The sequence below is a fragment of the Salmo salar genome, chromosome 01 (genome assembly GCF_965601325.2).
Source record: "Salmo salar chromosome 01, fSalSal1, whole genome shotgun sequence".
NCBI classification, from domain to species: Eukaryota; Metazoa; Chordata; class Actinopteri; order Salmoniformes; family Salmonidae; genus Salmo; species Salmo salar.
Window position 1 is genome coordinate 48,358,667 of NC_138291.1, and position 22,071 is coordinate 48,380,737.

Here is a 22,071-nt window from a genome sequence, read left to right on the forward strand (position 1 = left end):
ATGGTCATTTGAGTGAAGCCTGTCTCCAGTGCCAATAATGATTTCAAATGTTGTACTGCACAGCTCTAAATAAGAATCTGTAGCTCTTATACTGAACATTGTTTTACAAAAAACAATCAAGTTAATTGAATGTGCAACTAAGCATCTTCTGAAATATCTGACCATAGGCTAAGGATGTAAGAAGTGTGTATATATACACAGTATCAGTCAAAAGTTTGGACATCTACTCAGTCAAGGGTTTTTGTCCATCTGGTTTGCGCTTAGTGGGACTATCATTTGTTTTTCAACAGGACAATGACCCAACATACTTCCAGCCTGTGTAAGGGCTACTTGATCAAGAAGATGAGTAATTGAGTGCCGCATCAGATTACCTGGCCTCCACAATCACCCGACCACAACCCAATTGAGATGGTTTGGGATGAATTGGACCGCGGAGTGAAGGAAAAGCAGCCAACAAGTGCTCAGCATATGTGGAAACTCCTTCAAGAGTGTTGGAAAATCATTCCAGGTGAAGCTGGTTGAGAGAATGCCAAGAGTGTGCAAGGCAAAGGGTGGCCACTTTGAAGAATCTCAAATATAAAATATTGTTGATATGTTTAACACTTTTTTGGTTACTACATGATTCCATGTGTTATTTCATAGTTTTGATGTCTTCACTTATTCCTCAATGTAGAAAATAGTAAAAAAAATAAATTAAAAAAAAAACACCCTTGAATGAGTAGGTATGTCCAAACTTGACTGGTACAGTATGTATTATATCAGCAAGATAAATTGCATATTTCTCCTCCCAAAACAGATTTCTTGATTAGAGTTCAGTAGCCTAAGTAAATGACATCTAAATGTCTATATTTCAGGTAAATTAAAAGCCTTAGTTTTAAGGTTATCCATGTCACTTTCTTTTTTACAACATAGGAAAGTGTTGACAACTTGGGAAAAAGGGCATTCCGACTGACTCACCTATGATTTTCTCCTGGTAGCCCTTGGTGAAGAACTGCATGGCTGTCGCGGCTCTCCACGGAGTTTTTAGAAGTCCCTGTCTTTGCGGGTCCTCCCCGAGCCCCCGGAGAATAGTGGTGTAGGCAGCCGCAAGACTAGGCAAGTTCATCTCGTTGTCTTCCATACTTCGGGTGCGCTCATGCTTCCAGACCTCTACCACTGAGGACCCTGTGTGCGAACTCGCCTCACCCGCCGTCCCTGTCCCTTGAGATAACCGGATCTTGGTAGGCCTGTCTTTTTTTACTAAGTGTCCGTTTATAGAACTTTCGTTCGTTGTCGGTTTACTGTCAGCTTCATTGTCGTGACACTGTTTTGAGCGCTCCATAGTTCAGAATTGACGTAAGGTCTTTTCACTAATGGAGGATGCGCTTTCCAGTGTGTTCGCTTAATGGACGCAGCTTTGTTTTTGAACGCACCACCTGCAGAGTACACTACCGTCACCTGAATGTATCAAAGTACATGAAGCACTCTCAGACGTTGGTACCCCATGGCTTTATAAGCGATATAATCCTCGTGCATTTCTATTGGGCGAGCATTTTGTGTACGTCACGTTCTGTCAGTTGTATGTAAGCCAATGTTCTCCTCGCCCACGGATGTTTTCTGGAATGAGTCTGGCTCTGAGTACCTCCCTGATGGTTTTGAGAATGAAAATCTCTTCTAGACCGTCTGATTGGTTCCAGAAACCGAGGGGTTGGGCGTTTTGAAAATTCGTCATTGGCATTGGTACTCTGATTGGTTAGGGATGATCCAATCACTGATGACTGTTTTGGCCAATGCCTCTCATTTTGAGGTCACTTCAATTACGGCAGTCTCTAACAAGGTTTCCATCCAACCTTTTTATGCTAGTAAAGTACATGTCAGATAAAAAAAAATGTAATAAAAGGCCTGATGTTAATAGAATATTTGTCAGTAAACTTTCCAAATGTTGACAAGGTGATCTTTTTGATGCAAAAACATCTCTGGTGGGAAAACGCATGTTTTTATGCAGAATTTAGAATATTCACATGAACATCTGTCACCAATCAGACTGAAGTATGTAGCAAATGAAAAAGCAGGCTATCCAGAACACTCAAATTCTGTATGGATCCGAATATGCCACAGGTAGTTCACTTGGAGGATATACACTATTCAGTGAATCTACTACGTAATATGCCATCATGTATTCATTTAATAAACAATGTCAAAAGTAGATTTAAGATTACTTGAGTTGATTCATATGTCAATATTTGGAAAAGGTGTATATTTCCAGTGGTGGAAAAAGTAAGCAATTGTCATACTTGAGTAAAAGTAAAGAGGCCTTAATAGAAAATTACTCAAGTAAAAGTCTGAAAGTATTTGGTTTTAAATATACTTAAGTATAAAAAGTAAAAGTATAAATTATTTCAAATTCCTTATTAAGCCAACCAGATGGCACCATGTTCTTGCTTTTTTATTCATGGTTGGCCAGGGGCACACTCCAACATCCTTTAAAAACAAAGCATTTGTGTTTAGTGAGTACACCATATCAGAGGCAGTTGAGATGACCAGGGATGTTCTCTTGATAAGTGTGTGAATTGGACACTTTTCCTGTCCTTCTAAGCATTCAAAATGTAACGAGTACTTTGGGGTGTAAAAAGTACATTATTTTCTTTAGTAATGTAGTGAAGTAAAAGTAGTCAAAAATATAAATGGTAAAGTACAGATACCCCAAAAACAACTTCAGTACTTTAAAGTATTTTTACTTAAGTACTTTACACCACTTCTATATTTCAGTGTTTTTCCTCAATAGTTTTTCATAAAAATAGTTAGGAAATCCCAGTGAATCACAGGCTACCACAATTTAGTTATTGCACTCTAACAAAACACAGGGTAACACATCTGTTGTAACCTACAATGGATAAATAACTTCAACTCATTATCAATGATGTTGAATGTGTTATGGTTATTAATGACACTGCAACACTCCAAGGTCTGTTTTGACTTGTTTTATAAATGCCTTATGTATACCCCCTTCAAGTAAATTGTTACTGTTATATTCACAATCACAACTAGTGATTGTTATAGGTCTATTCAGTCTCAACATGTTAAAGAAAATGTGTTACGGTATTTTTAAACAGGTGTCAGTTTCCTTAATGAAACAGATACAGTAGCAGACCAAACTGTGCTACAGTTGTGCTTATTTGTATGTTCTTCTATTTAAAAAAAATTGTACTTTTTTTTAAAATTAAAGACTGGATGGATGGAAAATATTTATTTTTATTCAAAAGTCGGATACAGTACAATAAAAAAAACAAATATACTATATTGTTTCAAAAACAATACAAGCTAAGAGGAAATTGGTGAAAAGGACAAACCTAAATCGTGATGCTGAACAGAATAACATTTGTGTGCACCCTTATCAGTTGCTCTCTTCATGTTCTATAGACGTCACAGCTATTTCAAGTGCTCAGGATATTTCGCTTTGATGCCATCTATGAAATTCCTCTAACCCCTAGTTACATATCGGAAAAGAAATTATTTATCGACAAGGTCTGCATCACAAGCATACCAAACAGTGCTAATGAAACTGTCTGGAAACCTGAGACAGACTCCATATTCTGATGAAATGTTATACAAAAATAAATCTAAAAGGTCTCACAATCAGCACCAATCCACAAATGAGCATTATATAATATTTAGTTGTGATCTATAACCCTAACTAAACAGACATATGGAGCCAAATTTATATATATAAAAAAAAAAGAATTATATAAAAAAAAAAAAAATTTGGTCCAGGATGTGATCTTATGTTTAATTTTTGTTGAAGGCAAATGCTGAGAGCTTGGCTGAGGTGTCTAAGGGCTTTTTCTTTTTGGCACTGGTCTCGTCTGCATCACTCTGTCCGTTCTCGTCTCCCCTGCTCTCTTCTTCTCCTCTCTTTCGTTTTTTCATATCCGCCACGTCTCCAGACTGTCCCTTTGCCCGCTCTGTCCAGGACTGAACAAAAAAAGAGAAAACAGTCTGAAAATCATAATAGATGTAATAGAAATTGTCAATATTTCTCTTCACAAGAGTCTTCAATTGGAATTCAATTGCAAACCAAATTCAAATGTGACATTTTGTATCATACACAGCTTGACAACAAAGCACACGAACACACACATGGTCCGCGACTCAGCCATGCAGTTTTAAATTGCATCCTGTTATGTGTAAACACTACTGGCAGACAGGGACACTTCTTGTTCAGCAGCCCGGCAGCCTTTTCTCCTTGTGTTTCTCTCTGGGAAGAGACAAAAGGTCTGGGCAGCATCCCAAATGGCACCCTATTCCCTATATAGTGTAATACTTTTGAACAGAGCGCAGTGTGCACTATATAGGGAATAGGGTGCCATTTGGAACGCAAGCCTAGACGTAAATGGAGCCGTGATGAGTCATGAAGCGGAGCGCGTGGCGGCGGGCAGGGCCCACTCTCCGCGTTCTCACAACCTCCCACTCCTATTCTTCACTCCCGACTCACTGAATAGTAAATACAAGCCTTAAATGTGCCCCTGGTCTCCTGCTGTATATTTACTGGCTAATTTACAACCATACACACCAACACACACCCTTTAGGAATCATTACCATAAGATCAATACACTGTGCCCACTACCCACAGACACACTGGGTTTCCAAGCAACAGGCATATAAAGCCTCCATCCCTCTCCGATCCCCTTTTCCCCTCCTTTAGGCTATGTGGAGTGTCATCCACCCCTCCTCTGAGTGGCTTGGTGTGTGCAGGGTCACGAACAGGTCCTCAACACAGGGGAACACAGATACAAATGCAGTGTGTGTTTTTGCAGGTTACTCTATCACAAAGGTAAAAGGCAAGTAATAGCACTATAGAATAGACTGGGGTTTAAAAGAGGGCTAGATATGTGCACGGGGGCGAGGGGAGGTCGGGATGGCTACAGGTGCCCAAGCACCTGCCTAAATATGTCCACCCATGACAGTGACCCTTCAAATCTGATTATATTGAAAACCTGAGAGGAGAGAGCAGGTGTGCAGGTCAGAGTCCAAATTGAGCACAAAACTGAGCAAAAGCCAGTCAGATCTACCACAAAATATATCCTAGTGAATTACATTCGAACCAAGACCTCGCACAGTGAGGTAGCAAATCAAATAAAACTTTATTTGTCACATGCGCCGAATACAACAGGTGTAGACCTTACCGTGAAATGCTTACTTACAAGCCCTTAACCAACAGTGCAGTTCAAGAAGAGTTAAGAAAATATTTACCAAACAAACTAAAGTTAAAATATTATAAAAAGTAACACAATGAAATAACAATAACGAGGCTATATACAGGGGGTACCGAGTCAATGTGCAGGGGTACAGGTTAGTCAAGGTCATTTGTACATGTAGGTAGGGGTGAAGTGACTATGCATAGATAATAAACAGCGAGTAGCAGCAGCAGTGCCATTTGATTAATTGTTCAGCAGTCTTGTGGCTTGGGGGTAGAAGCTGTTAAGGAGCCTTTTGGTCCTAGACTTGGCGCTCCGGTACCGTTTGCCGTGCGGTAGCAGAGAGAACAGTCTATGACTTGGGTGACCGGAGTCTGACAATGTTTTGGGCTTTCCTCTGACACCGCTTATTATATAGGTCCTGGATGGCAGGAAGCATGGCCCCAGTGATGTACTGGGCCGTACGCACTACCCTCTGTAGCGCCTTACGTCAGATGCCGAGCAGTTGCCATACCAGGCAGTGATGCAACCGGTCAGGATGCTCTCGATGGTGCAGCTGTATAATTTTTGAGGATTTGGGGACCCATGCCATATCTTTTCAGTCGCCTCTTCACGATTGTCTTGGTGTGTTTCGACCATGATAGTTCGTTAGTGATGTTTATTTTTTATTTTACCTTTATTTAACTAGGCAGGTCAGTTAAGAACAAATTATTTTCAATGACGGCCTAGGAACAGTGGGTTAACTGCCTTTGGGGGCAGAACGACAGATTTGTACCTTGTCAGCTCGGTGATTTGAACTTGCAACCTTTCGATTACTAGTCCAACACTCTAACCACTAGGCTACCCTGCCGCCCCAATGTGGACGCCAAGGAGCTTGAAACTCTCGACCCGCTCCACTACAGCCCCGTCGATGTTTATGGGGGGCCTGTTCGGCCCTCCTTTTCCTGTGGTCCACGATCAGCTCCTTTGTCTTGCTCACATTGAGGGGGAGGTTATTGTCCTGGCACCACACTGCCAGGTCTCGGACCTCCTCCCTATAGGCTGTCACATCGTTGTCGGCGATCAGGCCTATGATGGTGTTGGAGTCGTGTTTGGCCACGCAGTCGTGGGTGAACAGGGAGTACAGGAGGGGGCTAAGTACACACCCCTGAGGGGCCCCAGTGTTGAGGATCCGTGTGGCAGACGTGTTGTTGCCTACCCTTACCACCTGGTGGCGGTCCGTCAGGTAGATCGACAACTCATTAGAGTTTTAGATGTAGAGAAGAGGAGCATCACAGCTTCCTAAAAATACCAATTAAAATAGCACTGGTAGTCAGCGTTACTGAGGTCTCCAACTATAAACATGAACCCCTTTCTGATCGACTTTAATAATGGACTGCTCAAATCATCACCAAAACCCTGGTCACACCAGTTGTTAAACCACAGTCTGGAATGTAACCTAACCATTTAGGTATTCGGTTCCAAGCCAACAGATTCTAGCACTGTTTCATATGCTTTGTATACGCCCACACCAACACAGATGGGCATAAGTCTGTATACAGCCTGGGGTTAAGGGAGCGTTAGCCTGGGAATGGTAATTATCACTCATTCCAACGCGTTAATGGAGGGGTTTCGGTGAGGACCACTGACAGCGAAGAGGGTTCTTTCATTCCATCACCTTCCAGGCAATTCTACATTTACAATATAAAACCACACCAATTTCACAGGTTTTCTTATAGGCTTTATTTAATGGTATGGTCTTTTGGAAAAATATTTCAATTATATTTGAGGAATCTCAATACTGTACATGCTGCAGTAAAAAATTAAAAACCTGTACAACACAATTTTATTTTTTATTTAACTAGGCAAGTCAGTTAAGAACAAATTCTTATTTACAATGACGGCCTACCCCGGCCAAACCCTCCCCTAACCCAGACGACGCTGGGTCAATTGTGCACCGCCCTATGGGAATCCCGATCACGGCCGGTTGTGATACAGAACCATGGCTCGAAACAGGGTCTGTAGTGACGTGCCTTAGACCCCTGCGCCACTCTTGAGCCGGTTAAGCAGCTTCCATCCTTCTAGCAATGTTTTTGTTTTTTCCTTTCAATTTAGACCTAGACAACCAGGTGAGAGGAGTTCCTTACTAATTAGTGACCTTAATTCAACAATCAAGTACAAGGGTGGAACAAAAACCAGCAGAGACTCTGCCTTCTATGGAATGAGTTTGACACGTGGTGTAGATGAAGGGGCAGAGACAATTGAGACATGGATTGTGTATGTGTGCTATTCAGAGGGTGAACGGGCAAGACAAAAGATTGAAGTGGCTTTGAACGTGGAATGGTAGTAGGTGCCAGGCGCACCGGAATGAGTATGTCAAGAACTGCAACGCTGCTGGGTTTTTCACATGCAACAGTTTCCCGTGTGTATCAAGAATGGTTCACCACCAAAAGGACATCCAGCCAACTTGACATACCAGTGGTCCATTGGAGTCAACATGGGCCAGCATTCCTGTGGAACGCTTTCGACACCTTGTAGAGTCCATGCCCCAACGAATTGAGGGCAAAAGTGTGTGTGCGTGGGAGATGAGAGGAGTCTTGAATAGATACAGGGGGAATTTGGATTAACTGTATGTGTTTGATAAATAAGAGGTATCTAAAGGGGCATTTCTGCCTTGTCACATGGGAATAAGGGGTCTTTGTTGTGGGATAAAGATGCTTTCATCGCTTTTAGAGTGTGCTTGTTAAGTATTTGGGCAGTAAAAAAAAAGATGGTCTCTATACTCCAGCAATTTCGATTTGAGATCAAATATTGAATATTAAGCACAAAAACAGAATGTCACCAAAGATTTGGGTGTATTTTAATTCATATGTTTTCAACAGTGTGTTTTGGGTCATGTCTTGCTAAAAGTTGACGCTCCGCCATCACATGAGTCTGGAGGAATTTTCTTGTACGCGAGCAGAGGTGTTACTGAACACTTGATTAGAACCAGGTTGTTTGAATACACCACATTAATCAAGTAGATAAATAATCTCTCTCACAGACAAAGTGTCATAGCACCACGTGTTAATTAAGGAAGCACACACACTTGTGTAAGGTGTCTTACCAGCCGGTCATCTGCAGACAGGGTCCTGAAGCGGCCCATGGCCTCCTTGATGACATCCGTCTCCTCCAGATCTGGGTTGTCAGCCAGGATGATCCTCCTATTCTCCTCCAGCCACAGCTGGAAGCCCGTCTTGGGCCTGACATACACACATTACATTTTCTGTCGTACACCTACTGTCTCATTCACTCTACACAAGTCTCCGTTATGGGCTCAATACACTCTACGCACAAAAGTAACACGAACTACGTAGAGCGACGCAAACGGAGCGCCGTCGCTTCATTTAGAATGGAATGAAGGTGGCCTGTGTGGTCCAGCGGAAGCCAGAGTGCATAAGTTCGAATCTGGCCCACTGTCCTTTGACTCACCCCATCTTTTCAACACTTTACTAATCTCTTCAATAAAGCAAAATAATTCAAGGAGTGGAACTGCCCCACTGCTTAAAAATAAATAATAATGGAAAGAAGACTTTCTTTCCCCCCCCCCCCCGTTATAAATTTTCATACATCTTCTCCGGTGATTGTGAACAGTACTCATTACTCACTTCTTGTTCTCAACATTTTCTGCTGGTGAGGCTGGAGGCTGTGCCTCTGTCTGTTTCAGACTACACACTGCCAGCTCCCGCTCCTCCGCTGCTTTCTTATTGGCTGCTTTGGGAGCGTTCATGTGCAGCAGTGTAGACTGGGTCTGCAGAAGACAACAGCGTGTTTAAGTCACCAGCAGTCCAATGCATTGCACCGTAATGTTTATGTCAACACTGTCAAACATGTAAACGCTGTCATACTCAGAACCATTTATTCAGATTCGGATCCATTTATTCCCACACAACCAAAAGGTTGGTGGTATTTGATCATTCACTATCCTAACATTTCTTAAGCTTCTATCTGACTATTGTGTTGTACCTTGGTCTTGGGTCTGGGAGCCAGAGGCTTGAGGACAGGTGTTTTATTCAGTTTCCCCGTGGAGCCGGAGCTGCTCAGTAGAGCACTGGGCTTCCTGCTGGACGACATCATGCTGTCCAGGACGTTTGTCACCCTGTGCTGACCCCCCGCCAAACCCGGCCTCCCTAACCCGCTGCTCACCTGAGGTCAAAACCCAAGTATGATGGGTCACGTGTTAGGTATTTAGCCAGAACTCCCACATTCAATAGATACTTTTAAGCAAGAAAAGGACACTTCCTTTCTAGTAAGGGGTCTCTCTCGATATTGGTTTAACCCGCCCCAAAAGCATAAGTGACTTACCTTGAAAGGGTTCACACGTCCTTCTTTGCTTACTGCAAGGAAGGAAAGAAAGAAGGCTAATGTTTAACAACGTGTGATAATGTCACGTATAAAAACAGTCATTGCCAAGTATATTCTTGGTGTTAACAATCGCTTCCCTTAGGTTTAGTCTTAAGCAAGGTTCAGTGCACCCCAAAGGGACTTCCTGGAAGCCCCAACATTTAAACTGAAAAGTGTCTAGATGGGCTGCAACAGACTTAAGAGTGCGTGTAGCATACAACTATGTGTTTATGTACCTATTGGAAACACTTGATTTTAGATTAATAAGGATGGCAGTGGACCATTGACTAGTGTATCCAGGAGAACTGAATGACATTCCATTAATGTGTGTGCTCACCAGGTTTGGGAGAAGGTTTCTCAGGTGATGCAGCAGTCCCTTTAGCGAAGGGATTTAGACCTACAGGGTAAAGACGAGTCAACAGAGATTTTTATACAACAATGCACCTAAACTCTATGTAAACAAGCCTGAAGTTTACTGCCTTAAATTGTGTTGTGCTTAAACACGCAATGCAGACCTGCGAACCTTGAATCATTTTTATGAGTACCACTTCAGTGCGACACCCACACTACTAATTTTTATGCTGATGATACTGTTATTTACTGTTGTGCCTCGTACCTTACAAAAGCTTTCCAGAACTTGCAGACTGCTTTTTATACTGTTCAACATACCTTGTGTCCATTGAAGATGATCCTCAATACAGACAAAACTAAACTAATGGTGTTTTCTAAATCAAGAAATAGACCTCTGAACCTTTCACCTACTATTACAGTGATTTTGTACATTTGCCCACTGACAAAGAAATGATCAGTCTAATTTTAATGGTAGGTTTATTTGAACAGTGAGAGACAGAATAACAACAAAATAATCCAGAAAAACGCATGTCAAAAATGTTATAAATTGATTTGCATTTTAATGAGGGAAATAAGTATTTGACCCCCTCTCAATCAGAAAGATTTATGGCTCCTAGGTGTCTTTTATACAGGTAACGAGCTGAGATTAGGAGCACACTCTTAAAGGGAGTGCTCCTAATCTCAGCTTGTTACCTGTATAAAAGACACCTGTCCACAGAAGCAATCAATCAGATTCCAAACGCTCTACCATGGCCAAGACCAAAGAGCTCTCCAAGGATGTCAGGGACAAGTTTGTAGACCTACACAAGGCTGGAATGGGCTACAAGACTATCGCCAAGCAGCTTGGTGCGATTATTCGCAAATGGAAGAAACACAAAAGAACTGTCAATCTCCCTCGGCCTGGGGCTCCAAGCAAGATCTCACCTCGTGGAGTTGCAATGATCATGAGAACGGTGAGGAATCAGCCCAGAACTACACGGGAGGATTTTGTCAATGATCTCAAGGCAGCTGGGACCATAGTCACCAAGAAAACAATTGGTAACACATTACGCCGTGAAGGACTGAAATCCTGCAGCGCCCGCAACGTCCCCCTGCTCAAGAAAGCACAAATACATGCCTGTCTGAAGTTTGCCAATGAACATTTGAATGATTCAGAGGACAACTGGGTGAAAGTGTTGTGGTCAGATGAGACCAAAATGGAGCTCTTTGGCATCAACTCAACTCGCCGTGTATGGAAGAGGAGGAATGCTGCCTATGACCCCAAGAAAACCATCCCCACCGTCAAACATGGAGGTGGAAACATTATGCTTTGGGGGTGTTTTTCTGCTAAGGGGACAGGACAACTTCACCGCATCAAAGGGACGATGGACGGGGTCATGTACCGTCAAATCTTGGGTGAGAACCTCCTTCCCTCAGCCAGGGCATTGAAAATGGGTCGTGGATGGGTATTCCAGCATGACAATGACCCAAAACACACGGCCAAGGCAACAAAGGAGTGGCTCAAGAAGAAGCACATTAAGGTCCTGGAGTGGCCTAGCCAGTCTCCAGACCTTAATCCCATAGAAAATCTGTGGAGGGAGCTGAAGGCTCGAGTTGCCAAACGTCAGCCTCGAAACCTTAATGACTTGGAAAAGATCTGCAAAGAGGAGTGGGACAAAATCCCTCCTGAGATGTGTGCAAACCTGGTGGCCAACTACAAGAAACGTCTGACCTCTGTGATTGCCAACAAGGGTTTTGCCACCAAGTACTAAGTCATGTTTTGCAGAGGGGTCAAATACTTATTTCCCTCATTAACATGCAAATAATTTTATAACATTTTTGACGTGTTTTTCTGGACTTTTTTGTTGTTATTCTGTCTCTCACTGTTCACCCTCCAGACGAGCTTCAATGCCATACAACTCTCCTTCCGTGGCCTCCAATTGCTCTTAAATACAAGTAAAACTAAATGCATGCTCTTCAACCGGTCACTGCCTGCACCTGCCCGCCCGTCCAGCATCACTACTCTGGACAGTTCTGACTTAGAATATGTGGACAACTACAAATACCTAGGTGTCTGGTTAGACTGTAAGCTCTCCTTCCAAACTCACATCAAAACATCTCCAATCCAAAGTTAAATCTAGAATTGGCTTCCTATTTCGCAATAAAGCATCCTTCACTCATGCTGCCAAACATACCCTCGTAAAACTGACCATACTACCGATCCTCGACTTCGGCGATGTCATTTACAAAATAGCCTCCAATACCCTACTCAATAAACTGGATGCAGTCTATCACAGTGCCATCCGTTTTGTCACCAAAGCCCCATTACACTACCCACCACTGCGACCTGTACGCTCTCGTTGGCTGGCCCCCGCTTCATACTCAGCGCCAAACCCACTGGCTCCAGGTCATCTACAAGACCCTGCTAGGTAAAGTTCCCCCTTATCTCGGCTCACTGATCACCATAGCAGCACCCACCTGTAGCACGCGCTCCAGCAGGTATATCTCTCTGGTCACCCCCAAAGCCAATTCCTCCTTTGGCCGTCTCTCCTTCCAGTTCTCTGCTGCCAATGACTGGAACGAACTACAAAAATCTCTGAAACTGGAAACACTTATCTCCCTCACTAGCTTTAAGCACCAGCTGTCAGAGCAGCTTACAGATTATTGCACCTGTACATAGCCCATACAACTACCTCTTCCCCTACTGTATTTATTTATTTTACTCCTTTGCACCCCATTATTTCTACTTTGCACTTTCTTCCACTGCAAATCTACCATTCCAGTGTTTTACTTGCTATATTGTATTTACTTTGCCACCATGGCCTTTTTTGCCTTTACCTCCCTTATCTCACCTCATTTGCTCACATTGTATATAGACTTATTTTTCTACTGTATTATTGACTGTATGTTTGTTGTACTCCATGTGTAACTCTGTGTTGTTGTATGTGTCGAACTGCTTTGCTTTATCTTGGCCAGGTCGCAATTGTAAATGAGAACTTGTTCTCAAGTTGCCTACCTGGTTAAATAAAGGTGAAAAAAATAAAAATAATAATAATAAACCTACCATTAAAATTATAGACTGATAATTTCTTTGTCAGTGGGCAAACGTACAAAATCAGCAGGGGATCAAATACTTTTTTCCCTCACTGTACCTGTCAGGGCAATGAGATTGAGACTAACCTCATATAAATATCAATTTTAATTGATGACGGCATCTCTTTTAAATTGCATATTCAACAACTTACAAAAAAATTGAAGCTGAAATTGGGATTTTATTTTAGGAATAAGGCTAGTATCAGCTACATTTATGCCTTTACTAGACTATGGGGATATTTTATATATGAATGCTTCCGCTCAGTGTTTGAGATCAATTGACACCCTTTACCATGGCGCTTTGAGATTTATTTTAAACCGCAAAACCCTTACGCAACATTGCACTTTGTATACCAGGGTTGGCTGGCCTTCTCTCGTCACTCGTAGGCTGAGTCACTGGTATACTTTTATTTACAAAGCCATTTTGGGTTTACTACCTTTTTATTTAGGCATTTTTATTGTTCAGAAATGTGGTGGGTCGTCTCTTCGTTCGCTGGATTTTATCCTGCTAGCTGTTCCAAATGTCCGAACTGAATTTGGTAAAAGGGCTTTTATGTACTCTGCGCCATCGTCTTGGAACGCCTTACAAAATACTTTTAAACTGGGAGAACTTGTCCCGATTGGTATTTTTAAATCACTGATGAATGATCTTGAGACATATTCCCTGACCTGTCAATGTTTTTAATTTTCTGTTTTATGATTTTGTTATACTCTTGTGAATTCTATGGTTTTTATTACCGGTAGATTACCTGTAGTTTTTCCATGTTGTTTGTCTGTCATTTTGTAATGACTTGGTGCTGCCTATCTTGGCCAGGACGCTCTTGAAAAATAGATTTCAAATCTCAATGAGCCATTCCTGGTTAAAAAATTAAAATCAGACAAATGCACCTTTTTTTGCCTAATAATGCTGTTAGCAGAACACTGACTTAGTAGAAATGGTAGGCTATAGACTGTTATGGGTACTTGGTAATTTGCTGCTCTTCAGTAGCTAACTAGAAATATGTTTACATGTACACAGGTGTGTAATCCTTAGTCCAAAAACAAATGGCTAATAAAATAGCTATTATAGCCAAGATACTGCCTACAATAGCAGCCAGTGTGGTGTTCAATGTAGGTCTACATTCCATGGGACTTCTAAAAACGTTATGCAGGGCTTGATATTGCAGGGTAGAGGTCTGCGATGGACTGATTTCCTCATCCCACCCGCAAGCGCAGCTTTTTATACCGCACTTTACACATATGTGACACAACTCACCTGCCATCCATGGTCCCAACAATATTGCATCCTATAGGCAATATCAAAATGCGTAATAATAACCTAAGAAATAGGTTCAATTACCAGAGATTCTCACATGGCCCATTATATTAGGCTATTGGTATTCCTGGGCTATATCAGCCAATATGCTAGACGTAGTTTAAAGAGCGCAGAGTTGGAGAGAATTACACTTTCTCTTGAGCTACGTTTTATAGCCTACCTTTAAGTTTCGAATTGGCTCATTCATCCACCCTCATCTCCCATGTAACTATTCCCCGGGTCATTGCTGCAAATGAGAATGTGTTCTCAGTCAACTTACCTGGTAAAATAAGGGTTAAACATTTTAATTCTAATAATATTCAGACAAGACAAATATGGGTGATCAATATTTATTTCTAGACAATGTAGTGAACTATAGCCTAAATCATATTTAGGAAGAACATTTCCTTGGAAAGATAACTTCCCCGTGCTTCTCCACACACGCATAGGCTATAGCCTACTCTATTTAATTGAGACCACACGTACACCTGATCTCGCACGTGTGGCAACTGAACTTGAAGCAGCAAGAATGATGAAAGCGGGCACTTGCACTTTCTCTTGAGCTACATTTTGCATATAGGAAATCGCCTACCTTTTAGGAGGAAGATTTGCATTCAGAGACAAGTAAACGGGTAATCATACATTGTTTTAAATGAAAGGCTGCAATGCTCACTCACCATGGTAGCCTGTGCGCGAGTCGTGCCTTTTCAATGATGATCGAATTTTTTGATTGTACCTCGACTCACATTGGTTGAGCGGCCTCCACTTATTTCCATTATGTATATTTATTTTAAGACACTGTAATAAACTATAGTTTAATCATATTTAAGTTAATTTCCTTGGAAAGATGCTAACTAGGAGAGGAGAGGTGGGATACTGAAGTTGAAACAGCAGATTTCTGTGTGTGAATAATGCGACAAAGATGTGCTTTTAATACAATAGGTAGCCTGACGTACAAAGGAGAAAGATGACCGTTTCCAAATAATGTGCAGGACAACTAAAATATTTTCATCTGAAAGTGTCTGTGTGACTGCCTGCGCCCACCTGCTGCAGGAAAAATGCAGACCGCACTGCAATGATCCCTGTTGGGACCCGCAGGTCCCACAGACATCCGCAGGAATGCAGCCCTGATATAACCTGTTCAGTCACTTGTCCTTCAGACAGAGGTGACTGAAAATGTTGTTTTGTTAGATGCAAGAGACCACATTTTTATTCCCATACCATTATTATTACAAAGAATCAGACAAAAATGTATGGTACCCTCTGCCTATTGGCTTCTTAGCCTATTCAAGCCCGTCTCAAAATACAACACTGCCCCTTTTAAAAAACTCTTTACCTGACTCGCTTTTCAAAGAGGTCTAGAAAATGTATGCCTACACGTTTTCTGCTCTTGTAGCAAGCAATCACTAACTAGCGAAGAACATGACCAAATGTGCACACGCAGCAACATCTTTTATCACTCGTGCCTGTCAATGCAATAGAGTCCTCCTCCGATGCACTCTGCCTAACCTTTAACAGTCTAACATAACTTTCTGTGAAGGACTGTATTAGCGGGACAACTCTCTTCGCCATGTGTGTTTCCATCCAGGCATCCACCACAAATGTTTCCTGTCAATGCGCTCGCGACTACTACCGTTGCGTAGCTCTAATCATGTGCAGGCAAGAAAGTGTTGCTTAGTTATAGTTGACCAAACACTGTGGCTAACTACCGTCGTAGTAATGATGCCTTAGCTAAGGAGACAACTAGGAAATAGTGGTTGTGCTTAACACATACAATTTTGGAAAATGTATTTGGCAAACAGTTTGTTCTCCATTTTCCCTACCCTTTTCCCTCACATCAGTGGTGTTAACGGACAAAGTGGTGCGCTGCAATCCAGCTTGAGGGAGGAAATCAGTACTACGACTACGTGGGGCGAGCAGGAGTGGAGAGCTAGAGATTTTTTGTCCTCTGATTGGCTCAGCGCCAACTTCAGACAGTTCAGTCAAAAACCACAATGTGTCAACTAGAAGCCTATTTGTCGCGTATTTTGAGGTAGTTTTTCGTATCCATGTACTTTGACCTCAAATTGCATGCATGGTACGCAAAATGTGTTCAGGTTGGCAGGTCTGCAAATGGAAGAAACTGTGAAGGATGTTGATTGTTTTGACATGCAGGAGATGGGAGGGGTGGGAGAGGAAATGGAGAGGGATTCCCTCGACTTACCTTGTCTTTTGCTCTCTGCTACATCCCCTTCATCCATATGTTCTTCCTGACCCTCCTCTTCATCCACCTCTTCCTCCTGTGCTTGTCTGTGGCTGCTGTGTTGGCGATCCGCACCCATCTCACTGCTGCTCTGGCCGTACCTGGAATAACAAACATATTATCATGAATCCCAACATAATTCCTTATCTACACAGAATTTGATCTCAACTCATACAAGTGGCGCTAAAATGGCACCGGAAGAAATGGCAGCAGTTTTACGGCTCCTACCAATTGTGCTATTGTGTGGGGTTTTTTCGCGTTATTTGTAACTTATTTTGTACATAATGTTTCTGCACCGTATCTTACGGCAAAAAAGAGTTTCTGGATATCAGGACAGCGATCACTCTAACCCGGAAGCTTACAAGAAATCCTGCTATGTCCTGCGACAAACCATCAAACAGGCAAAGCGTCAATACAGGGCTAAGATTGAATCATACTACGCCGGCTCCGACACTCGTCTTATGTGGCAGGGCTTGCAAACTATTACAGACTACAAAGGGAAGCACAGCCGCAAGCTGCCCAATGACACGAGCCTACAAGACGAGCTAAATCACTTCTATGCTCGTTTCGAGGCAAGCAACACTGAGGCATGCATGAGAGCAGCCGACGTGAGTAAGACCTTTAAACAGGTCAATATACACAAGGCTGCAGGGCCAGATGGATTACCAGGACATTACCAGGACGTATGCTCCGGGCATGTGCTGACCAACTGGCAGGTGTCTTCACTGACATTTTCAACATGTCCCTGATTAAGTCTGTAATACAAACATGTTTCAAGCAGACCACCACAGTCCCTGTGCCCAAGAACACAAAGGCAACCTGCCTAAATGACTACAGACCCGTAGCGCTCATGTCTGTAGCCATGAAGTGCTTTGAAAGGTCGGTCATGGCTCACATCAACACCATTATCCCAGAAACCCTAGACCCACTCCAATTTGCATACCGCCCAAACAGATCCACAGATGATGCAATCTCTATTGCACTCCACACTGCCCTTTCCCAACTGGACAAAAGGAACACTTACGTGAGAATGCTATTCATTAACTACAGCTCAGCGTTCATCACCATAGTACCCTCAAAGCTCATCACTAAGCTAAGGATTCTGGGACTAAACACCTCCCTCTGCAACTGGATCCTGGACTTCCTGACGGGCCGCCCCCAGGAGTTGAGGGTAGGTGGCAACACATCTGCCACGCTGATCCTCAACACTGGAGCTCCCCAGGGGTGCGTGCTCAGTCCCCTCCAGTACTCCCTGTTCACCCACGACTGCATGGCCAGGCACGACTCCAACACCATCATTAAGTTTGCAGACGACACAACAGTGGTAGGCCTGATCACCGAAAACGACAAGACATCCTATAGGGAGGAAGTCAGAGACCTGGCTGGGTGGTGCCAGAATAACAACCTATCCCTCAACGTAACCAAGACTAAGGAGATTATTGTGGACTACAGGAAAAGGAGGACAGAGCACGCACCCATTCTCATCGATGGGGCTGTAGTGGAGCAGGTTGAGAGCTTCAAGTTCCTTGGTGTCCACATCAACAACAAACTAGAATGGTCCAAACACACCAAGACAGTCGTAATGAGGGCACGACAAAGCCTATTCCCCCTCAGGAAACTAAAAAGGTTTGGCATGGGTCCTGAGATCGTCAAAAGGTTCTACAGCTGCAACATCGAGAGCATCCTGACTGGTTGCATCACTGCCTGGTACAGCAACTGCTCGGCCTCTGACCGCAAGGCACTACAGAGGGTAGTGCGTACGGCCCAGTACATCACTGGGGCTAAGCTGCCTGCCATCCAGGACCTCTACACCAGGCGGTGTCAGAGGAAGGCCCTAAAAATTGTCACGCTACTGCTACTCTCTGTTCATCATATATGCATAGTCACTTTAACCATATCTACATACTACCTCAATCAGCCTGACTAACCGGTGTCTGTATGTAGCCTTGCTACTTTTATAGCCGCAATACTGTATATAGCCTGTCTTTTTACTGTTGTTTTATTTCTTTACCTACCTATTGTTCACCAAATACCTTTTTTGCACTATTGGTTAGAGCCTGTAAGTAAGCATTTCACTGTAAGGTCTACACCTGTTGCATTCAGCGCACGTGACAAAAAAAAAACTTTGATTTGATGTTAGCCTCAGAACAGATTTTTGGTGCTTCATGCAAATTATTAGGGCAGTGTTAAGTTGGGAGAAAACATTTTTAAACAAAGTGAAACTGAGTTTCTTTACGAATTTCCCCAGTAAGAACAGATTGTCATTTTCCGTTTCGCTACAGTTTGCCCTACTGAACATGACCCCTTGGTCATGCCCAGGTACACACTTAAATGTATTGGTTCCTATGTTCAAACAAGGATACCAATGCAACCCTCACACACTGCTAAGCCAGTTTCAGCCAACACATCCCAACATCATCTTAAAGCCAAAAACTATTTCGATTTATCATCACTTCTTCTATCAACCATTTTATTTTGTCAATTTCATTGTATGACAATCACCAACATATGGTATGTATGTTTTCAAACATACAATAACACAAACAAACACAAATGTACTTACCCAGTGTTCCGTCTGGTGTACTGGAGTGGCTCCTCCTCTTCCTCATCCTGGGGCTCCTCCCCCTGCAGCTGATTGGCCTTCTCCAGAGCCAGATCGCTGAGGCGCTGGGCCAGGGCCATGCGGCGGGACCGCGAGGCGTAGCGGATGGCCAGGGTCACTACGTTCTGGGTCATCAGCTCGGCTAGCTCCACGCAGCGGAACTCCCTCTCCAGCTTACACGACAGCTGCAGATTGAAAACACCCAATGTATGGATAACTAATCATAGTTAATACAGTAAATTAACCAAGGTATTTTACTAAGGTAACACATACATTTGGTATGCATTCCAAAATGTTGGTTTTAATTTGGAACCTTTATCACTGTGCCTCACATCAAAATAAAAGCCTTTCGACATTGCTTGCATGCACGCCTGTGTAGGACTTATTTTGATGTGAGGACCCAATGCTGAGGAAAAGTATTTTCAATAATCCTTTCCAGTGAATATGCCTGTAATTTTATGCTGAACCAAACCCCCAAAGTCCCAACAAAATAAATCAAAACTGGATATTATTCAACATTCTGTTGCTCTGGAAAGGTTTATGAGATATCCAATGTAAACAATTCCAAATTCTAATCCCAAACTAGGCTATGGATCTAAGGAGGGTTTCCAGGCTCGGTGGACCCATGAGTTGCTGCTACTGTACTCACGGCAAACATCTTCATGAGCAGCTCCTGCTGTTCTTTCTGGGCCTGGCTCTGGCCTTCCTCGTCTATCTCGTAGCCGCTGGACGACAGGAAGCCGTAGTGGTTGTGGAGGAGCACCGAGCGCCAGTACTGCTCCTGGAAGGAGAGAGAGGGACAGAAACAGTGAGTGGGGCTTTCCCATCTGTAGGGCCTATGTACAGGTACCTACCAAAATAAAGGAAACACTTGAGTAAATGAAGGTTCTGGCAGCTCTTATGGTGTGGGTTGCATTTCCCTGGCATGGTTTAGGTCCACTCAACCCCTTAAGAGGGCAAGGTAAACACCAATAAATACACATTCTGAGTGATCATCTTCAACCTATGGTGAATCATTTTATATCCTGATTGGAGTGGTCTCTTCCAGGATGACAATGCCCCCATCCACAGGGTAAGGAATGGTTTGATGAGCACGAAAACAATGTAAACAATATGCCTTGGCCATCTCAGTAACGAGATCTCAACCCAATAGAACACTTACAGGAGATTCTGGAGTGGCCCCTGAGACAGCGTTTTCCACCACCATCAACAACACACAAAATGATGGAATTTCACAAGTAAGAATGGTGTCGCATCCCTCCAATAGAGTTCCAGACACTTGTAGAATCTATACCAAGGCGCATTGAACTAGTTCTGGTGGCTCGTGGTGGCCCAACGCCCAATAAGACACTACGTTGGCGTTTCCTTTATTTGATCAGTTACCCATATGTGTATGTATACAGGGTCATATATCAAAGAGATATTCAAGGACATTTCTGTTTAAAGGCTATTTGCAGGTTCTAAATAGCTGCAATGGTAGCTCAAGCATTGACACTCAAGCAACCCAACAGATCAACTATAAAGCTCTAGGTAGGCAGTGTCTCTCCAAAGGCTGAGCTGACTGGAATAGCATAGCATGGACTGTAAATGTTGGCCTTACTGACCTCCCATCTGGCCCTCAGCCTTACTGACCTCCCATCTGGCCCTCAGCCTTACTGACCTCCCATCTGGCCCTCAGCCTTACTGACCTCCCATCTGGCCCTCAGCCTTACTGACCTCCCATCTGGCCCTCAGCCTTACTGACCTCCCATCTGGCCCTCAGCCTTACTGACCTCCCATCTGGCCCTCAGCCTTACTGACCTCCCATCTGGCCCTCAGCCTTACTGACCTCCCATCTGGCCCTCAGCCTTACTGACCTCCATCTGGCCCTTCTCTGTGGTGGTCTGACAGAGAGGCAGCTTGAAGGGAAGGACGGCCACAGCAGGCCTGGGCAACGTGGGGGGATACCGGGACCCTTTACATGGGATACACCTGGAGGAAAGAAGATGACGAGATGGATTAATTATAGAATTTACACAACCTCTTCATTTCCTATTGCCGGGTCTTCGAGGGCCAGAGTCCTGCTGTTTTTCATTCTCTCTCCATCTCATCAGGGCAATCAGTGACATAAATTGATTAATTAGCTACCAGGTAGAAAAGAAAACAACGTGGGTGGTCTACCAGTCTAAGCCGCTGCCCCTGGCACACGTACAGTACTAGTCAAAAGTTTGGACACACCTAATCATTCAAGGGTTTTTCTTGATTGTATTATTTTCTACATTGTAGAATAATAGTGAAGACATCAAAACTATGAAACACATATTCGATCACGTAGTAACCAAAAATGTGCTAAACAAATCAAAATATATATTATATTCTTCAAAGTAGCCACCCTTTGCCTTGATGAGAGCTTTGCACACTCTTGGCATTGTCTCAACCAGGTGCATGAGGAAGTCACCTGGAATGCATTTTAATTAACAGGTGTGTCTGGTTAAAAAGTTCATTTGTGGAATTTCTTCCCTTCTTAATGCGTTTGAGCCAATCAGTTGTACTGTCACAAGGTAGGGGTGGTATACAGAAGATAGTCCTATTTGGTAAAAGACCAAGTCCATATTATAGCAAGAACAGCTCAAATATGCAAAGAGAAACAACCGCTTTACCTGAGCTGCTGGGGGTTCTCATGCACTCCCACCACCCAGTAGTGGTCTGACTTGCCCTTGCAGTTGTCCCTGGTGTTACACACAGGTGTCCACATGTTTCCCAAGGAGCGGTTTAGCAGGCGCACCACGCCCTCAGAGTCGATGAAGCATGGGGTTCCTGGAAAACAAGTGATGAATAAGTGATGTGCAAGAGATTGTAGAATGAAGTTGGCTCTGTACACTGATCAGTTTGGTGTTTTCCCCACTGATGGTTAAGGTAAGGATCTGGGGAGAGCAGGCTGATCCTAGATCTGTGCCTGGGGCTGTTGTGGTGATTGTATTCCCGCCACAACGG

The 22,071-nt window shown here is 43.3% G+C and overlaps 2 protein-coding genes across 2 annotated transcripts in view; both read right to left on the minus strand.

Annotated features, from left to right (window-relative positions):
- Nucleotides 1–1,557, minus strand: part of LOC106602973 (GTP cyclohydrolase 1) — a 28,043-nt gene extending 26,486 nt beyond the window's left edge. The window contains exon 1 of the mRNA XM_014196063.3: nucleotides 958–1,557. Within this exon, the coding sequence (XP_014051538.1) occupies nucleotides 958–1,321 (364 nt within the window). The 5' untranslated portion in view covers nucleotides 1,322–1,557. The remainder of the gene's footprint in view (nucleotides 1–957) is intronic.
- A 1,654-nt stretch (nucleotides 1,558–3,211) lies between these two features.
- The window catches only part of wdhd1 (WD repeat and HMG-box DNA binding protein 1), a 60,127-nt gene continuing 41,267 nt past the window's right edge, over nucleotides 3,212–22,071 (minus strand). The window contains 11 exon segments of the mRNA XM_014195991.3: nucleotides 3,212–3,951; nucleotides 8,261–8,396; nucleotides 8,802–8,944; nucleotides 9,160–9,339; nucleotides 9,499–9,530; nucleotides 9,875–9,934; nucleotides 16,458–16,597; nucleotides 19,060–19,283; nucleotides 19,748–19,879; nucleotides 20,955–21,069; nucleotides 21,738–21,894. Coding sequence (XP_014051466.3) covers nucleotides 3,766–3,951; nucleotides 8,261–8,396; nucleotides 8,802–8,944; nucleotides 9,160–9,339; nucleotides 9,499–9,530; nucleotides 9,875–9,934; nucleotides 16,458–16,597; nucleotides 19,060–19,283; nucleotides 19,748–19,879; nucleotides 20,955–21,069; nucleotides 21,738–21,894 — 1,505 coding nt within the window. The 3' untranslated portion in view covers nucleotides 3,212–3,765.